This window comes from Xiphophorus hellerii, chromosome 7 (genome assembly GCF_003331165.1).
Source record: "Xiphophorus hellerii strain 12219 chromosome 7, Xiphophorus_hellerii-4.1, whole genome shotgun sequence".
NCBI classification, from domain to species: Eukaryota; Metazoa; Chordata; class Actinopteri; order Cyprinodontiformes; family Poeciliidae; genus Xiphophorus; species Xiphophorus hellerii.
The window spans coordinates 13498135-13518005 of NC_045678.1; the positions used below are offsets into that span (position 1 = coordinate 13498135).

At 38.2% G+C, this 19871-nt stretch overlaps 2 protein-coding genes across 4 annotated transcripts in view; one reads left to right on the forward strand and one right to left on the reverse strand.

Annotated features, from left to right (window-relative positions):
• sytl5 (synaptotagmin-like 5) overlaps positions 1–15451 on the reverse strand; it is a 47736-nt gene extending 32285 nt beyond the window's left edge. Inside the window, exon 1 of one of the 3 annotated variants that reach the window (XM_032568584.1) lies at positions 15306–15451. The gene's annotated coding sequence lies outside the window, so the exon portion shown is untranslated. The remainder of the gene's footprint in view (positions 1–15305) is intronic. The other 2 variants (XM_032568583.1, XM_032568585.1) reach the window with 2 other exon arrangements.
• A 1858-nt stretch (positions 15452–17309) lies between these two features.
• On the forward strand, positions 17310–19855 carry LOC116723562 (dynein light chain Tctex-type 1). Its single transcript, XM_032568591.1, has 5 exons — positions 17310–17450; positions 18352–18393; positions 18483–18606; positions 18715–18792; positions 19248–19855. Exons 1-5 carry the CDS (start codon positions 17412–17414, stop codon positions 19316–19318), a joined length of 354 nt encoding a protein of 117 aa, XP_032424482.1. The 5' UTR covers positions 17310–17411; the 3' UTR covers positions 19319–19855.
• The last annotated feature ends 16 nt before the right edge of the window (positions 19856–19871 follow it).

Below are 19871 nucleotides of genomic sequence, written 5' to 3' on the forward strand. Positions count from 1 at the left end.
CTGCATTTAGTCATATTTTCTAACAAGCTGATATTAAATCAGGTAGAGGAGAAAATATTTAAAAGACCAAAATAACAATCTCAGACATGCTGTCAATATTTGAAATTTGCTAACATTATAAGTTTGAGATATTCTTTTCATGAAAAACCTACGGAGCCCTCCAGAGGACATGGGGAATTTTTTTTTCTTTTGCGTTCCCTCGCAATAATGTACTGATCAGTTATGCGGCATAATTGAATACTGTAAGCCTTTCTAGGGCAGTACTTTCTGCTTTAATATAAGGTTATGTGAGGTTTTTCCATGAATGTTAATATCTCTTTGTGAAATATCTGACGTTTTATATCTTTCTTTAGGATAGAAAGGCACCACAAACCGATGATATAAACAGAAACTTTCTGTAAGTAGGAAAGTAATAAAAAATACATCCTAATTTAGACTATTTCTGAGTTATTATCGCGGGGTAATAAGTCATCTGACAATTTTGAGAATGTGAATGCTTCAAGGGAATCTAGTCATTTTAAAACATGACTTCATCTCGCTTTCCAGTTTTAAATGCTTCTGTTTATTCGCTGGCACGTCCTAGCCTGCTCATAACAGCCGTCTGCAGCATCCAGTTAAATATTAATGGGAGCAGTGACCTGCAAAGCAAAACAAACAGAAATGAAAACAGATCCATTTCTGCTGCAATGAATAGACTTCTTTGGTAATAATCTAAGATTTTCATGTATGTACTTAAAAGTTTTGTTTTACTATTCAGAACATTTGCTCAACACCTGAACGTAAAGCATGTCCCCGAGTCCAGACTCTGAGTTCTGCTTTGCAACATGATGCAAAGAAGCACCGAACTCTTCAGATTGACTTCTGGACATAAAATGCAGAGTCAGGCTCGTCTGATTTACCAGCGGAGCCTCGAGAAGACAAGTGTTCTCTCAAAGGCAGCGAGAAGAAAAACAAGCCTCATGCTGTGAGGAGCCTGAAAGAGATCATGTTCAGAAATGCTTTCTGGCTGCTTATCTCGATTTAAAGGAAACGAGACCAATAAGATGTATCCTGCTATCTCTGCGGCGTCTCTCTCTCTCTCTCTCTCTCTCTCTTTCTGCATGTCATCCACTTCCTGTGACCGGATGTGGAGCCGTGTAGTCCCAGGTAGGTGAAATCAATCGGCAAACACCATCTCTGCAGAAAGCAGAAGATGAGTCGTCTCACACCGGCAGGTGCTGAAATTGACCAGAAGACTTCCTTCCTCCATTTTCCGTCTTATTGGATGCGACCTGTTTGTCCAGCTGGGAAAGTATTCCTGCCTTTCATTTAATCGTATCTCACTGCTTCACTCCCCTGCTTTGTCTGGATTTGACAGATTCACACACAAGCACATCACCTCGGGGCAGATAACATATCTGCACCGCAGCAGTGCACTGATGACCTGTCAGGCACACTGTTCATGTCGCTGCCAATCGTCACTCTTCCTCATCCTCTGAACCCCCTGCATGTCAATGACTCTGTACAGACACATCATATATTGTACTGTCAATCAGAATCCAATTAGAAACCTTAATTGCTTGCCTGTCTTATAGGTAATGAAGCGGCATTAGACATTCATATGAGTAACTCACCTGCGTCAAGGCCGACACTTGGCATAGCGGTGACTGGCATTCTCTCCCTGCCAGATTTGGCCTTTTGTCTCTAATTACAAAACTGTTTGGAAGAGGAGGGATAGGAGGAGGGCGAAGACACCAGATTGCAGCAGGAAGAATTAAAGGAGGCCAGCAGTGAATATGTGTGATCTAACATCTTAATTGGGAGGTTTATCTGCTTTGACTGAGGATGAGGATCAATAAATGTTCTGCCACTTTTTTTTCTTCTTTTTTTTTTAGTTTCCTCAGCCACCAAAAGAGATTTCACCTTACAGGCAGCATTGACCTGTTTGCGCACGTATTCACTCAGATGCTCTACGTCTCTACAGAGTTCGCCAAAAGTGTTTTTCCGTGCAGAAGAGCATCTGAAAGGAGGCGGCTGGATTCGTAGCTGTGCTAAAAAGTCATGGCGAGACTTTAGGAATACACAGCACATCTTCTGCCAGCTTCTCCGCAAAGCCTTTCCTGATTTTTACTCTCGTTTGCACGAGACATGACAGAAGAAGGTGAACAGAAGGTGCAAAACAGAACCCGATAGAGCTTCAAGTCCAGAGATGGAGGTTTATCTCCACGCCCCGTAAAAGGCAGTAAGCGGTGCTTTATGTACCAGAAATCATCAGAGCAACCAGAACCAGCAGAGTGTTTCTAAAACGCGTATAGCCACCTGGGAAAAGTTGAGAGCACAGAAAGAAAAGGTTCAAACTATATATTTTTTTTTTTTTAGGTGTGCTGAAGCAGAAAAAAGTCAAACTTGTGCACTGCTGTGCACCTGGGGATTATGGCTCTGACATAAAATAGCGACTCAAATGCAGACACATGTCTTAAAACAAGAAGTAAAATGGTCCTCTGATAGCTGACAGTGGATTTTTATCTAACAATTCAATTCAACTTAGAAAACAAGTATTCTTCTGACAAAATCAGCAATTAGATTAAATTACCCGATGATAATATTAGAGGATCTGCAGTTTGAAGCTCACTTCCTGTTGATTTAAAGTCCATGACCAGTTTTAGTACGCTCAAAAAATACAGAAAACTCTGGTTATGTCAAAAACAAAACTGTATCCATTTTAAATGATTCACAACAACATTTTATTGTGCTATTTTAAATGAATATTACTTCAATTTGTAATAGTTTTAAGAGGTTTAAAAACCCATCTAGGGACAAGTGCTGTGAATTAGCTGATCCATCCATCCATCCATCCATCCATCCATCCATCCATCCATCCACCCACCCGCTGGAAAGAGAGCATGCATGATCAAACCTACATGCCGAGTACAAAACAGCAAATAGCAAACGACTACATGAAGCAATAAGGGCCAGTTCTAATTTCAGTGGATTGCATCAACACAGCCCTGCTGTAAGAAAATGGAGTTCATTTCAGATTATTATTTTCCCAGCTCCCAGGCCTCTTTTGTTAATGGTATGTTCGTGACGGGCAATGACTAACAATTAAAACGCTGCCCTCACAGCTATTGACAGTGTCACTGTTGCTGCAGCATTACAACTCTCACCGGAGCGCTCGTCAGTAAAGACATATCCAGCCTCCGGGCCTCTGCTCTCTTCTTTCAGGCCAAATGGAGCAGAAAATGAGAAAAGCAAACCAACATTTTCAGAAGCTCTAAATAACATATCCAAACATGACCTTTCGACTGTCCTCTCTCTCTCTCCTCTTTTCTTCTTTAACCTTTACTTTGCTGAGTTCTGCTGGTGTGATTTCAGCCTCTAATTAAGGGGAAAATTAAAAAAAAGTGCTTCTGTTCATCCAAGCAAACAAGGGAGTGCAATGATATGAAATAAATGCTTGTTTATTTCATTGCGCACGAGTGAAGGAATAAAAGACCAGCAATAAGAGAAAGGCAACCTGAACTCCAGGAAGACATTTAGAAAGGTACTCAGTAATAACCAGAACAAAGAGTTGCACTGTAAAAGCCTCAGTTTAAATTATTTACCTTAAAACAAAGCAGAATGTGAAAGCAATACTAAACAAAGAAGACAAAACAGTATTTTTGGTCTTTCTTTCTACTCTTTGCAGCCCTGGATCACTGTTGCATGAAGCTAATGCTTTCCTGAATACACTTTAAATGTTAATGGCTGCTTTGAAATAAAATTGCTTCGGCATTATGAGACAGAATCATGTTAATAAATATCCATGCCCCTTATTGGAGCAGAAGCTTTGGCCTTAATTAGTCTTTTTATTTATTTATGGCATATTAAAGCATATAAAAGAAATCTAAAATGGAAAAAAAAAAAATCTAAAATACAATATTCTAAGAAGCTTTTCACATTTTAACAACAAAATAAAGGTTTTTCATTAATTGTGTTTTTTCTTTTATCAATTCTGCTTTTCATCTTAATCCACCATGTGAGTTGTGGGTCAAGCTGTAGAAACCATGTTAACCATATTTCACCAAGATTATTTTGTTTTATAGCGTTTCCATTGGGGAAACAGGTCAACACACACACACACACACCTCTAGGAGCTGCACTCACATCTTCTGCCTCCAGCTGACTTCATAACTGCGGCTTGCGATTATGTTTATAAACACAGTCAGACATTTTAACATTATCATTGGTAAAAATTACTTTTTATGAAAAAACAACAACAAACAAACCCCCAAAACTGTAGCTTCAGTTTCCAGCAGAAAATTTATTAACAAGATCTTATACAACGGGCAACACACTAAACTACTTTTATAAGAAACAGTGAGGAAAGTTATTTGCCAATAACTGAACTGAACAAAAGAATAATTTCTAACTTCAAAATGAAGGCTGTGTACAGCCAGTGCTTGTCAGAGTCACATGATGACTATCTTATTTCAATTCTAGTGTGCAGCCGCCTTGATAAATCAGCTTGTTTGTGTTTATTTGATTAATTAAGACGAGGGGGAGATCTCCTTCTGGCCGAGGCAGAGACGCCAAGGATGAGTGTTGACCTTTCCACCTCCAGTCTCCAGTGTAATCAACGCTTCCTGAGTCTGAAACCGGCCAATTTATTCTGCCAAAACAGAGTCCAGCCTGGAAGCTGCAGTCTGCTGCTGGCTCCACACATTGGGATCTGAGTATAAACTGTGAGATGGATCAAGCGTTAGAAATCTGTTTGTTGGGAAACAAGTATCTTCAGCCAACTCAACTCTACAAACGCAGCTCTTTTAGGAATTTGGGATTTTCGAAATGTGTTTTATCACAAGCATTTTTAATGAAATCCCTAGTTTTATCCAGTCAGATATGTTGGTTTTTTTTCTGCTACTTTTAAAAAAAAAAATAGATAAGAGCTTCAGATATCGAGGCTGGATGTTATTAACCTAGATTTAGTCGTAACCTCAACTGCAGCTGCTGCAGCTTCACTGCCAGAAAAGAAGACCTTCGGGTTCATTCAGCTCCTTCTTCTTTCACTAACACGACTGAATATTTCATAACTCCAGCTCCGCCACAATGAGCAGCTCTCCTGTAACAACAGCAGGCTAATGGAAAAAAGTCAGAAATACTGGCATTAATCACAGAGGAATGACTGAACGGTGTGTGAAATTTTAGGCTGAAAGGATATTTTATTTGGTTGAAAACTAAGTAACGTCTGTGGTTCTTTTTATATAGGTTGAGAAAATACCTATAAAGAGCACGTTTCTGTTTTAATCATTTTACTTACCAACTAGACTTTTTTTTTAATTTTAGAGTCTCAGTTCTGTATGGTTGCCTTCAGAGTAAACCATTTCATAACAGCCTGAATATGAGGCTAAACAACCGCAGCTATGAAATAATCAAAAGGTGGTGAGCAACATTTAGAGGCTTGACTGTTTTGACAGAAAGGGCATCATGATTTGTGTTTCATCAAAACCAGACACAGTTACTGAATCCTCACATAAAAAAGGAAACAAATAAATAAAATCTAAAGTTCAGAACTGCTCCAGGATTTCTAATCAGCTCTTGGTACATTCGTCACAAAGATACATGAAAAGTTACTGAGCCTCAGCTCAGTACGTGATTTTGTTATTGTCCTTTATAAATGCTGAAGTTCTGAAAAAGGACTTAAAAGTTGTCAGGTTGTGAAATATCCTGTTATTAAAGCACGAAAGCTACAAGAAGGGATAACAAAAGAGCTGGGCTACAGAGAGGAAGCGACTCCAGCTAAAATCTGATCTAAGGGTCTGATTTCTATTTGTGTTTTTTAAAGTGGTTCCAGTGTTGAACCAGGCGGAGCCACATTCAACGTTTTTCTGTGAAAGAAGCCAACATGCTGCCACATCATTATGTCTCTCAAAACAAATCTAATTTTCAAAAACTTCAATCATACTAATAATACGGGAACAAATTTCCACTGCAGGAGTTCACAAAAAGGCTTTTCAAATCAAGCTAAAACACTCACATTATTTTCATATGTTGGGAATTCACAAGGACTGACAATAGATGGTGAGAAAAATAAAAAAAACAACTGAGACTGACATAAAGACTCAACTTTTAGGGTTATTTGGTGGTTCTACGAAGCCCTATGATGGATTCATTATTTTCAGTCGGGTCTGATGGAGATACAAACAATCAAAATGAAAGATCTTACATAACTGAGCCAGTTAATGACTGAAACCATGATGGATTCTAACATGGATGCTGAGGCCGAAGCAAACGGTATGAGGACAATGACGCTCTTCACATATTTCACTGGTATGAATCTGTTTTCTTTTTTAACGTTTATTATTTAATTAATTTCCATGTGTGTTTGCTACATAGCTAAATATTTGACATCTCAAAGCAGCAGTCATATAGAGACCAAATATAATAAACATTAGGCAATCTACAAACTAAAAAAACTTAAATTTGTGATTTGTGTGTGACTGAATCAGGTGCTCAGTTGTAGATTTTCCTTATAGTCGTTACAATTTAATTTGTTCTTTGTGTTGGAAATAAAAACGTACCCTGACCAAACGTCCTGACCAGCTGAGCTTCAGCTGTTGACTGACTGAAACGTTGGCCAGCAAAGTGGTGGAGCTCTGATGGGGCTTTGACTGGACCACTCATCTGTCTGTCTCCATCACAGTAAATAAAAGCAGAATGAAAGAGTTTTGCAGATCCGGACTATTTGTTGTACGGACTACAACAAATAGACTGAGAAACAGTTTCTTCCCCACAGCCGTCAGAGCCATTACTCCCTGCCGCCCCCCCCTCCCACACATATCATAACCTCGCAGTCACACATACATATCCCCCACCCCCACACAGCCATATTGTTCTGCACTTTGCACTGTCACATTATCTGTACTTTGCCATAATTGGACCTGCTGCTACTTCTTTGGTGTGGTTGAGTGCCTTTAGTTAATTTAGTTGTATATATTGTTATTATTATTATTGTGTGTTTGCTTATTTATACTGTATATATTTGACCTTTTGCACGGGAGCTGCAATGGAAATTTCGTTGAATTCTGTTCAATGACAATAAATGCTATCTATCTATCTATCTATCTATCCCTGAAGGATAAAAAGTTGGGGCTTGAAAAGTTCAAATCTGATTATTTTAGTCCGCCCTGATCCTCTTCAAATTCATCTCCATGCTGAAAAATAATCAAGGAACAGATGCAATGTTTTAGGGTTTTTCTGTTAATGTAAAGAATACCACCTAAACTCTGCTAAAGAACAAATATCTATCATAACTACTATTAAAAACTTTTTTTTTTTTTTCCATTTTTTTCTCCGAAGAGTTTTTGCGGCGCTAGTGGCTCGTATTTTTTTGTACAGTAGGCAGACAGGAAGGAGGGTGAGGAGAGGGGGGAAGACATGTGGCAAAGGTCGTCGGGACCGGGAGTCGAACCCGCAACGTCCGCGTCGAGGACTCAAGACCACCAAGCATGGGGTGTGCTAACCCCCTGCGCCACCACAGCATGCCCCTACTATTAAAAACTTAGCCAGTTGTACTTGGAGCACATTAGCATTGTTAGCTATATTTTGTTATGTAAACTAATGCCTACTATGACGTCTCAGAGACAAAAAAAACAAACTAATTGATGCACAATGTATCACAGTTTCATTGTTATCACAATGTTAGTATACGCAACATCAATAAATAGAAGAAGAGCCTTTAAATATTATATAAATCAAATTCACACTATCCAGCCTTAAACTCATAGCAGATTGACGCCATTACTGTAGACTTAAGTCATATTTTAATTGTGACATTTACCAAATATATCACATGCTTTTGTTATATTGTGCAGCCCTCATTTGGTTCTATAGAGGCTGAACTATGTTTTATATATGAGTTTGACTGATTCTAATGCAAAACCTAACCTGTGTGTTTAAAGGCCTTTTCTGTAAATGTCACATCAATATTTTCAGTGTCTGTGCAGAAGGATGTCCAAACAACACAAGACTAATTCAGAAATGTTGCTTTAATCAACATGCAGTGCTTGTGAACATCCCCTACAGTCCTGACCAGCTGACCTCAGATCAGTATTTACCTGCAGCGCTGCAAACTGGAATCAGATTCAGTGCTGCAAGAAGATTTATTTAAAAAAAAAAAAAAAAAAAAAAAAAGCCCTGGTGATATTAACATACCGACATTGATTTTATGAACAGATTTAGAAACAAGTTGTTCAATACAGCACACTGACTCATAAATAACTCAGTGGCAAACAAACAGCCTCTGAGTGATACTTGGGCTCATGGTATTCTCACTTTTATGAATGTTAGGGTTTTAAATTTTAGGGTTAAAATAGACAAATTAAATCTATAGCTAACAGCAGTTTTAAGCACAATGCTCCCAACATTTTGATTTGTTGTTGTTGGTGTCCACCAAAGTTTAATGGTAGTTTTTTTAATGTATTTCTCACACTCATTTGTAAATATGAGCGCCACGTTCCCATTAGTTTGGAAAATCCTTGATCCCGGCCAAAATCGAAGAAACTCTGGTCGCAGAAGTACAAAGAGTCAGATAAATTGACTCTGCTTGTTTGATTTGAAATGCACTAACGATTCTGAAGAAAAACAAATATTTGGAAAGAAAAACAGCGGGTGAAACATGTCAACCGTGACATACGGCAAAATAAAATAACAAAGATTTCCTGGAGATGATTCGTTTTTTTATGTGGGCATTGCACAGCAAATGACTGCGATGTAAACACTGTCACAAGGGAACACGTCCTGTTCACAACATTTAAGGTCAACATCTCAGTTCTTTTCTGCATATCAGTCACAAAATTATATTACAGTATTTAATGAATGGTTTGAAATGAGCAAGAATAATTTATTTTAGCTATAATCCCTCAGCCAATCCAAGCAAAACCATTTCCTCATGATCTAACTGTGCATTTTAACTTAGTCAATTAAGTAACATCAGACATAATTTGAGGGGACTAGAACCATTGAAGCCTTGCTGAATAATCTGGATAAAATGTACATTTGTCTTATTGTCCTTATGAGATAATTAGAGGAAAATTTAGGGAGATATTTTATTTGTCATCTGACTTGTAGGAGGTAAGAGATCCGAGTAGTTTCTGTTACTTTACTTGCTATTGAAACTAAATTATGTGCACATCACAACCTTTAACGTTGCTGTTCTGCAGACAGACCTGAAGCTCGGAAGAGAGCAAATGAAGGAGCCTTTTATCTGTCAGATTATTGTTTCTACGAACTCTTTCAGACAGTTCACAGAACAGAGCGAAGATTAATGATCCCTATATAGAGGTGAGCTATCATCTAAAAATTTAATTTCCTTACACTGCTCTTATACAATAACCATGTTTTCTGTTTCCCCCAAAGTCACGGTCCAAGCAACTATAAATTTGCAAATTTCTGTGTTTTTAAACTCTTTGTATAAATAAAATATTTGATAATTTCATGTTGAATCCTGCATCCAGCCTTAGAAATAAACATTTTACAACTATTAATTGATTCAGCTTGTATGGGTGGTAACCAGACGAATATGTTTCAGGGACAAATGTTACACTCTTCTGAACATTATTAAACAATGACCAATAAGAAATAATAAAGGATCACTACTTAAATTATATAACATCACACAGGCTAATTACAGGTTCTGAAACAGATGAAATGTCTGCGTAGTCTTAATAAAAACAGCAATAAAAACAAAGTTATGACATGAGTCATATGGGCAAATGGAAAATAAGGATCAGTTTAAACTCTAATGAAGTTGAAGGTTGGTAAATAAACCCACACAGAGAACAATCTTTACTCTCTAGAACAAACATAGGTGAGGCTGACTGAAAATAGAGATCATTTTCCAAGATTATAAGATTAAAATGTTCACAGAGTTGTTATTTAAAACCCCATCAATAATTGTTCATTACATTGGAAGAGAAAAACCGACAAAATTCAGTCTGATCTCTTGAAACTATTCATACATTGTTTTTTATGTAATGTGTTTAAGACAGACAGAACTTTTTGGTGTGAATTTTTATATCTGATGCTGCTGTTGCATCCTAATTTCCCCTTTGTGGGAGAATAAAGGATGTTTCTCTTTCTATTTTGCAAACAATAAATGCCCTTTATTGCTTTATGCTTTAGTCCCCTTGCACATAGAAATCGGTTTCTTGTTTGCCAAAAAAGGGTCAGTGACACAGAGAAGCACACACAACTCCAAATTGCACCTATAGGTTTAGAGGAGTTGGTTGCTGCAAAATTGAAAGAAGGTTTTAAAAGTTGAAATTTAAGTTAATGATATATTTGTTGGCCGATAAAATAAGACCTTGTGATGAATCTATCAATGAAAAGAAAGGGAAGATGGAGCAGAATGCAGTACTGCGGTTGCTGCTTTCTATGAGCAAGGCCTCTTAGTAGTCCAGTATTTTCACAATCAGTCAATCTCTTTTAGCTTGATTGATCTTCTTTCTTCTTCTCTGTCAGATTTCTCTCCTTCAGGGGTCACTGCAGCGAATCAGCTGTCTCCATTTAGCCTCATCCTCTGCTCCCTCACACCAACTAACTTCACGTCTTCTTTCACATCATCCATAAATCTCTGTTTTGCATGTGGTGCATTTTAAAACAATTTCTCGCATTCATTGTTGTCATTACTGCACCTTTTCATCTTTCCACAAATATTTCTTGACTAAATGTGACATTATTGCATCTCAAATCCACAGAAAACCAAATTAATGTCTGTTTGAAGTGCTCCAGAGCTGTGTTGACTTTTCCACTCAGCACATCCTGGTAGGCATCCAATGACAATAAAGTCCCAAAAGTTGCAACACTTAGAAATGTTTTTCATGCGATATATATCTGCACGAACATACGCTTAGGATTTTACTATCTGCTATTTAATATCTGCTGCTCGAAGCATCTACAGAGGTAAGTGTCCTCATATTTCAGGTTTAAGGAGGGCAAAAGGAAAGCAGCGCCCTCTGACATCACTGCAATCTATTACTCAACCGAACCATTTCTTCCTCCAAATTGCATGTCTGCTTTTAGTAGTTTTTTTTTTCTTCTTTTAGCAGCAGCATGAGTATGGATGTCGTGTCGATAGGTTTCCCACTGATTGCCTCGCTGCGGCCCAGGCTGAAAGGAGGTGTGATGTATTTCTGAGCCCAAATGGAGCTTTAGGCTGCATGTAAAATCAGCATGCAGCACACTTTGTGAAGCAAGGGACGGGAACAGCTTCAGAGCGAGTGGGAGGAAGGGAGGGAAACCCCACAAAACACTGCACTCCAGGGAGCACAGCTTATTCAGCACAGCAGCTCTGATTAGCACGGATACAGAAGCTCAGGCTATCATCAGATTTAATCTGGATCTAATCTGTCTCTTAGCAGATCATTCTCATGTGTTAAGAGAGGCTGCTGCACATTTATCTCGGACGTGAAAACAGATGCACACTTAAAACACAAATTATTCACCAGTTCGGCACCACAAAACAATGGAGCACAAAGTGAAGCAAAATCATTGTCCAACGCCTAAAACATATTCAATTCAACGTTAGATATTGAGCTAAGATACTGCTAGAGGTTAAACTGGACTACCAGCTAATTCAGTTCATTTCAAGAACAAACAGTTTATACTTATTCAAAAAAAGAAACTAATGTACATGTTAATCATTTCTGCTGAATACTTTGTTTGCACCCTAAATACAAACAACAGACAACGCTTGACTGAAAAATTAAGAAATGATTTCAGTTAAAAGATGCAATTTGAGGACATTTTATGTGTCCTTCTTCAATTACCTGCTTAGAAACAAAGATAACTTCATTTTGTTGTTTTAAAACAAGTATCTTATGGCAATTTACCTATTAATATTAAATCAACATTCTGTTGAGATGATAAGTCACTGTGATGGACTGGTGACCTGTCCAGGGTTTAATCCATCTCTTATCCAGTGTAAGGAAACACATATTTTCTTATATTGGATAGAGGAAATAAAATATGGATGGATAACAAGTCGTTCTTTTATGTAAGTTGCAGAATTTGTTTTTATTTTTAACCTCTAACAACGATGCGACGCCACATTTTCTTGAAGACAACCCGTGTTCACATTTTTATTCTCAGTCATATTGTCCCAGAGTTGTTAAACAATGTTTGTGTTTATAAAAACAAAGGTCTCTCTTGTCCAATAAGATAAACAAAAACAAATTTAAAATAGTAATTAGTGAGTAATGTACAGAGAAAAACTAAGCTTAATCTTTTGCGTGACGTCAGTCAAGCGCCTTATGTGTGGAAGTTTCAAAATGCTATAATTAGAAAATTGTATACATTTTAGAGAACTGCTTCAGCTGCTGGGGAATTTTTTTTCTTTTAATTTTCTGGGAAAATGTTGCTACTGAGAAATAAATAGAAGTTAATCTTAAGTTTATGTTGTGTCATGCATGTGCAGGGCGGTGCATCTCAGATTTCCTTCGTATATACACCTTAATACAGTATATCATTTGTATGTAAACAAAAGAGGTTTTGTTATGGCTGCTCAAATAACAGAAAGTATAAGTGACTTATGACGTGACGGACAGCTCCGTAGCCTGGAATACCTGTGACACAGTAGTCTGACAGGATGAGCTGCAGCCTGAACCCTCTGCTATAATACTGCGTCTATATCTGTCAGCACACGCGCACACGTTGTGGTGCTGAAGGGGCTCCGTTCTCTGTTGCCTCATCGTGGAGATGCAGCCCTCTAACGCTGTGTGACTGCTCTCCCCAGGGGTTTCTTTTCGCTCTACTGCCTGAGCCTTGCTGCCTGCATGGAGAGAAATCAGGGAATCCCTGCATTTGCTGGCTTTCTCTGCTGCTTTATTCATCCATTTGTTCCCCCACCTCCTCCCCCCCTGCCTCCAGCCTGAGTGCTGTGCAAAGCCTCAGTTATCATTAGGGAGGTATTCCTGTGACAATGATAAAAACAGCCTCAGCAGATACGGCATCTTTTTTGCTTATGGAAGCCAAATGAACCAATTTGGAGGAGTGCCACTGTGACAAATTACAGTATAATAGGATTTTTTAAACCGAACCCTGGCTTCGTGCTTGTGAAATTCACTGCAGCATAAATTTTAGCAGAGATCATTTGAACCAGAAACACATGCCTCTAACAACAAAGCCTTTAGACAATAAGAGTGGATATTTATCAGATCGTTTATTTATTTATTACATCATATTTTGATTTATTGTTTTCATGATGAGGTTTAAAACCACCAAGACTATCTGTGCGAATTGTTTGCTTTGGTATTTCCACCACTGTTTGTTCAATGACAATATCATTACATGTCAATACATTTGAAAATATGATTAAATGCTGTTCCTGTGAGCAGTTTAGTGATACAAATCATGCTTCTTTATGTGAGAAGGAGAAATAAATAGTTCTTATTGTCACTTTTATCGTTATCATGGTAATGCCACACAATATTATGACAGCACTTTAAGTCCAGTGGCATAAAAAAGTATTCATATCCTTAAACTTCTTCATACTTTGTTGCACTGCAAGCGAAAGGTTTTTAGTTTTTCTAAAGAGCTTTTCTTTATCGTGATAAAGCTAAGGAAAGTAGAGCAAAACTATGAAGTGAAACATGGTTTTTAAATGTTTATTCATCAATAAAAATAGAAAAAGCATGGTGTGCATAATGTGTTCAATCTGATGCACCTATCAAGTGCAACCAAATAGTGGATTATTCGTAGATTCATGACAGCATCAAAGGTCTTAGAATGAAATCTTGTAATCAACTGGCATCTAGAAAGGCAACAGAACAAAGTTAGGTCATAATAATATATAACCAGCCAAGGCAGCATCATGCTGTGGGTTTATTTTCCTCTAGTGCAAACAAGGAAGCTGCAGTCAACAATGACGGGAGCATGAGTGGTCTGTTAAAGGCTGCAAAACACTCAAGACGATGAGAGAGGTTCAGCTACGATGGGAGGGTTTAGATTAAAGCATAGTCAAGTGTTATAATGGCCCAGTCAAAGTCCAGACCTAAATCCAAGTGAGAATATGTGGCAGCACCTGAAAACTGTTCACTCAAGCTCTCCATCCAGTCTGACTGAGCGTGAGCTATAAGCACACACACTTTGCTTACTGCAATAACATGTTTTCTGTAGCTACTCACTCAGTGTAAATACCCACTTAGGCCAGCAGCCAAATGCATCTGACAAGCGAAATAGCTACTTGGAAAAGCAGAATATATCTTTGTAATATTTTTACTTCACCATGGCAGCTCAGACTGGATACAGATCAATGCTTGATGCCAACAGACTGTATATTAAAAAAAAAACATCTAGAGTAATTCACAGCTCCTTAAACTACAAGTGGAGAAAACATATTTTAATTTTAGTGATGAGATCGGAGGTGAAAGTAAAAAAGATATACTAAAAAAAAAAACCCTCAACAGTTCTGCATCCTTTCTCAGTTAATCTGGATTCATTCTGGCTCTGAAGGTAACAAACCGCCTCGTCTTTTTAACCCGATAAGTGTTTTGTTGCACACAAAATATATTAACTAAATATTCAGCTTAACCTAAAGTAAAATCCTGATCTTTCTGATCATATGTGGGGGCTTCAATTATGAACAATTAGTCCGACACCGCAAACATCTGCATCTCCTACCATCTTACATCATCATATCTGGCGATCTGAACCAAAAACCTGTGAAGTGGAATGAGGTCAGCCTGTGTCTTCCTCAGTGCATTGTGTCATCTAACCCTGCAGCAGCAGCAGCTTATATACATGTGACCTTTTTCAGAAACACCATTCACCCCTGAGGAGAGCCGGGACATCCTGGAGAACCCATGAGCAGGGTCAGCATCAAACAAGCAGACATACACCTGCTAAAGTGCTCACTTCTTCTTGTCCTGGCGTTTAAACCCACTTTTATCATTTGATCTAATCATCTCCAGGAAGAAGTTAAAGTGCTACGGATCAGTGTCTTACTAATGCATTGGTTCATCTGTTGTCGGAGCCAGTGGAGGCGGCTGAAAGCAGGAAAAGGAGCTTTCCTGCTGCATTGCACCTGCCTAAACGCGCCTAACTTTGCAGGGGAAGTGGGCTGTCTGCTCCCAGTAATGTGTCCCCGGTCCACCGAGGTCGTGATGATGGACGGAAAGCACCCCCTCCCATCCTTTCCTCCTCTACCCAAAACAAGAAATCACTCAAAAAAAACGAAAAGAAAGAAAGAATAAACCAGGAACTGCAAACCGGCGACAGCGGCTGGCCACATGAAGCTTGATAATAATAATAAAAATTGCACTGGGCTGACCCGCAGAGGGGAGCCTTACCTGGCGGCTGCGGGGATTCTCCAGCAGAGGAGCGGGGCAGGCTGAGGACATTAGTCCGGGAATCGCGCCGAGTGTGTCCGCCTGTCGGTGCGTCTCAGCGCCGTCTGAAGGCAGAGATCCACCGCCAGGGTGTTCCTGACAGGAGGGGGCGTGGTGTGCGTGTCAGTGTGTGTGCGTGCGTGTGGGGGGCACGCACGCTACCCCACAGATGTGTTTTTCTTTTTTTTCCCCCTTCTTCCTTTTCTTCTTCTGCCAATGCGACAGTTTCATTCCCATGTTTGCGGACTTTATGAATGAATCCGTAGATAATTTCGCTCAGAGCAGCAGATCGCTGCAGAGCTGTGGGGATCTCCTCATTGTCACAGCCCACATTATGTACCGTGGATTTCCCTGCTGCCATCCGCTGGGAGTCTGGTTCTGTTTCAGAGGAGCTGCCAGCCGCACAGTGACCGTGGGGACTGGAGGTCCGGATGAAACACTGGTCAGTTTAGATAAACAGCGCTGTGAGACACAGATGAGATCAACAGATATTGATCTCGTTTGCTGTTGTGGTACATAAGAAATAACCTTGTTTGAGAGCTCCGTGATCTAATGCACTTCTCTCAAAGCTGCTCTTATTGAATTATACTCACATATCGGGGGACAGCTGATGAAAAATTGGCTTCTGGTCACTGTTATTGTCCTAAATTGACTTTATTTTGTGATAGATAGATAGATAGATAGATAGATAGATAGATAGATAGATAGATAGATAGATAGATAGATAGATAGATAGATAGATAGATAGATAGATAGATAGATAGATAGATAGATAGATAGATAGATAGATAGATAGATAGATAGATAGATAGATAGATAGATAGATAGATAGATAGATAGATAGATAGATAGATAGATAGATAGATATTGTTTAATTTTTTACTGAAAACAGTAAGAATTTAGATAAAAGGGAAAAAAATTGCAATCTTCTTGAATCATGATGTTTTATAAATTATAAATAACATCACAAAAAAAATTACAATATTGGAACATGTATATATATTTAAAAAATCAAAGACAAAAACCATTTAAGTACCATCTTGTAACTAAATGGTGTGCCTACTGATTTGTGGTTATATATATATATATTTGTTTTTGCTTATGTTTTGGAAATAGTTGTTTTTTTCTTATAATAATGGCAAATTGGAAAATCCATACAAAGTGTTTTAATTCTTTTCAATTCAGTTTATTTATTGGGCTCTAATTTGCCACCAATGCCATTGCAAGGCACGTTCATGAGACAAACAGGTCCAGTTTACATCTAGAAACGTATCAAATCATACACAAATTCAATTACAAACATTCTATTTTTTCCTGGTTATAAAAGACACTCAGATTAAGTTTATTGTGCCAACTGGTATAGTTGTAAAAGAAAACCTATTGAATCCATTCAGTCAATATCTTTGCAGCAATATCTAACACTATGCAAGCACTGAATGACAGTGGCGAAGCATAATTTCTCTCATCTTGTAAATGTGCTCAACAAAGGATAATTCTATTCTATTCTATTCTATTCTATTCTATTCTATTCTATTCCTAGCTAAATGGTTGTCATAAGAGATATTTCAGAACAAACTGAGGCACTTTAAATGGAAGGTTTATTTAAAAAACAAACAGAAACAACAGAAGAAAATTTTAATTAAAGACACTGAAACAGATCTTGGTGCTTCATTTCCAATACTAGCTGTTAAAATGTGTGTCTCTAAGGGATCCTCAGGCATAGGAGCAATTATAAAATGATTGCATGTGATATAGATTTTGAAGCTTCTCTTAAGAAGGTGGTCATTTGTTTAGACTCACAAGTAAGAATCCAGAACTGCAAATTAAACTAACTAATATATTACAAACTTTTTTCCCCTACCAGAGTCTCATTCCACTGAAAAAAAGACATAACGGAGTTTACAAATCCCTGAAACCTAAATAGCCCACGACGGACTCATAATTCAGACCAGTAGGCGGCGCCAACACTCGGTGTAAACCTAGAGAAGAAGAAGAAGAAGAAGCGCTTCAACAGGAAAAACAATCACCAGGGATCATCACAAAGAGAAGAGACAGGCGGTGTTTTGTATGCTGACAGGGATGGAGGAGTACACCTCTGGGGATGATGTGAAGTTATTTTTTATTCGTATACATTTATAAAAAAGCTCTACGGTTAACGTTTTCAATCCGTGTCCGTTTGTCAAAGCAGTTAGCTGTTAGCGCAGTCAGTTAGCTGATGGGTGTGGTTGCTCTCTCTGCATCATTTTCTCTTTGTTTAACATCTGCGATATTAAAAAAAAAGAGACAGTGACAGGTGTACAAACTGAGGGACCATACATATACTGCAAAATGATTTAATTCAATTAAACAGACAGGGTAATATAACTAAACTGAAAATAAATCACTTGATGTTGCACTTATACTCAGAACAAGACAAATGCAAGGCAGTTATTTCTGTGTCCTTTTTGGCCTCTTAACTGTGTCAAATCATGATAACTTTACTTATCATTAACAAATAAGTAAAGTTATGGATTAAAATGTCTCCTTAAATAATATCCTAATCTGTAGGATAAAATTCAGATCTAAAATGGCACACCTTTTGACCAATGTTTTGCTAATTTTAAAGCCAACTTAACTTTTGTGTTGTGTCAAAATCATAATAATGAATGAATCTGGAAATGTTATTAATTTTTGTTTCATTTTAGATCATGTTAACATGTAAAACTGTTTATAAACCTTGTGGATTATTTCTGTGGGTCAAGTTGTTATTTAAAGATTGTCATCAGTCTGCTCTTTCTCTTCTACAAAGTCTAAAAACTGTTAATGAAGCAAAGAGAAAATAAATTCCATATAAACTGAATTAACTGTACTGTACAGTGCTGTTTTTTTTAACTTTGTTTCAGTGATGGTATAGTTGACATAATATTCAACCTATACTACTAAATAAATAAAAACAGAGTGGTTTGCTGTTCTGTAAAACCAACTTCATGTTTCCTTTCATTGTGTTTCTTTCAAAACAATCCTGCAGGGCAACTTCAACACTGACGAGACAAGTGTCTTGGTGAAGGAGGTAAGATTTTACACCTTAAAATTATGAGTAGCAAACTTCATTCGAATGCAGTACAGGTGAAAATTCCCCTGGTTGTTGCTTTGCCTCAGTGTATCGAAGGAGTGATCGGTGGAACAGACTATAACCACAACAAAGTGAACCAGTGGACCGCCAACATCGTTGAGCATTCACTGACTCACCTGGTGAAGCAGGGTCGCCCCTTCAAATACATCGGTGAGCCACCATTTGCATTATTCACATGTGACGATGTAGAAAGCTTGTACTTGGTTAAATACATAAGGTGTAATGTGCATATGTGTAACACTGTTTGTTGTGATTCAGTGAATTGTACCATCATGCAGAAGAGCGGTGCAGGTCTCCACACAGCCAATTCCTGCTACTGGGACACCACTACAGACGGTAGGAGACAGTAGAGCTGGATTGTGTGGCACTGAGTGCTAAAAGCACCTGCTGATGGTTTATTTGAGTATCTTTAAAATCATAGACTAAAACCAATGCTTTGGAAACTAATTCCAAAGCATTAAGCTAACAGTTATTTCAGTAAAAAGTTGTGCCATGAGAATTAAGAAAGAATGCTGAATTTGTATGGTTCATGATCAGTAACAAGTTCTTAAGGATGGAAGTAAACCAGCCATGTTCAAACAAGTTGTTCTTTTCTCTCTTTTCTTTGATTTCACCTCAAATTGTATAATTTGAAACAAACTACATCAAAGAATCACATTGTTTCACAAACCTCTTGCATTGATTGCAGTTTGACTACTTGGTTAATGTTAATTTCTATAGCCATCTAAGCTGTTGATTCTGTTTAAAGGCAAAATTTTTGTAAATGTTTTTTTTTTTTTTTGCATTTTCAGGAAGCTGCACGGTCCGGTGGGAGAACCGCACCATGTACTGTGTGGTCAGTGTGTTTGCTGTGGCGATGTGACAGCGGCGCCGAGCTGCAGACGCTCTCCCTCCAAGCGCCGTCAGCTCCGAAGCCGAGATCAAAGTGACACCAGGTCCTGAGACGAAATCCTCCCAGGACTCGATTTCTGCCCTCGGGCAGCTCTGCGTATGTGAACTGGTGTCCGTGTGGATGAAGGTTATTTTCAGAAAACCGGGCTGGTAGAACTTATTTTCAATCAAAATAAATGACAGTCTGCAACACTAATTGGTCTCAATCCTCTTTGCAATAGTTGTACTTTCTTATTTATACTTAGAAAATGCTAAACGTCATGATACCTCATAAAACATTCAGCTCAAAGGTTAGACTACATTTTCTGATTTTGCAGAAAGATGTGGAAGAAAAAGGCGTGTTTTTGTAAATGTTCATTTGCTATAGTGTTTTCTATTAATTTATATTGACGTTATTTGTTCTGTGCATGTAGTTTGGAGGACTTTTCTCTTTTTCTGGGTTAAATTCCTTGAAAGCAGCTTCAAAACTATTGATGTTCAGTAAATAAAAGTTAATGTCCATATTTTACCAGTGTGTGTACGTT

Bases quoted from the DNA above. Each gene is read 5' to 3' on its own strand.
- LOC116723562 (XM_032568591.1), top strand. From the start codon at position 17,412: ATGCTGACAGGGATGGAGGAGTACACCTCTGGGGATGAT. The intron at 17,451-18,351 runs GTGAAGTTATTT...ACAATCCTGCAG, and splicing joins AGTACACCTCTGGGGATGAT to GGCAACTTCAACACTGACGA. The intron at 18,394-18,482 runs GTAAGATTTTAC...GCTTTGCCTCAG, and splicing joins CAAGTGTCTTGGTGAAGGAG to TGTATCGAAGGAGTGATCGG.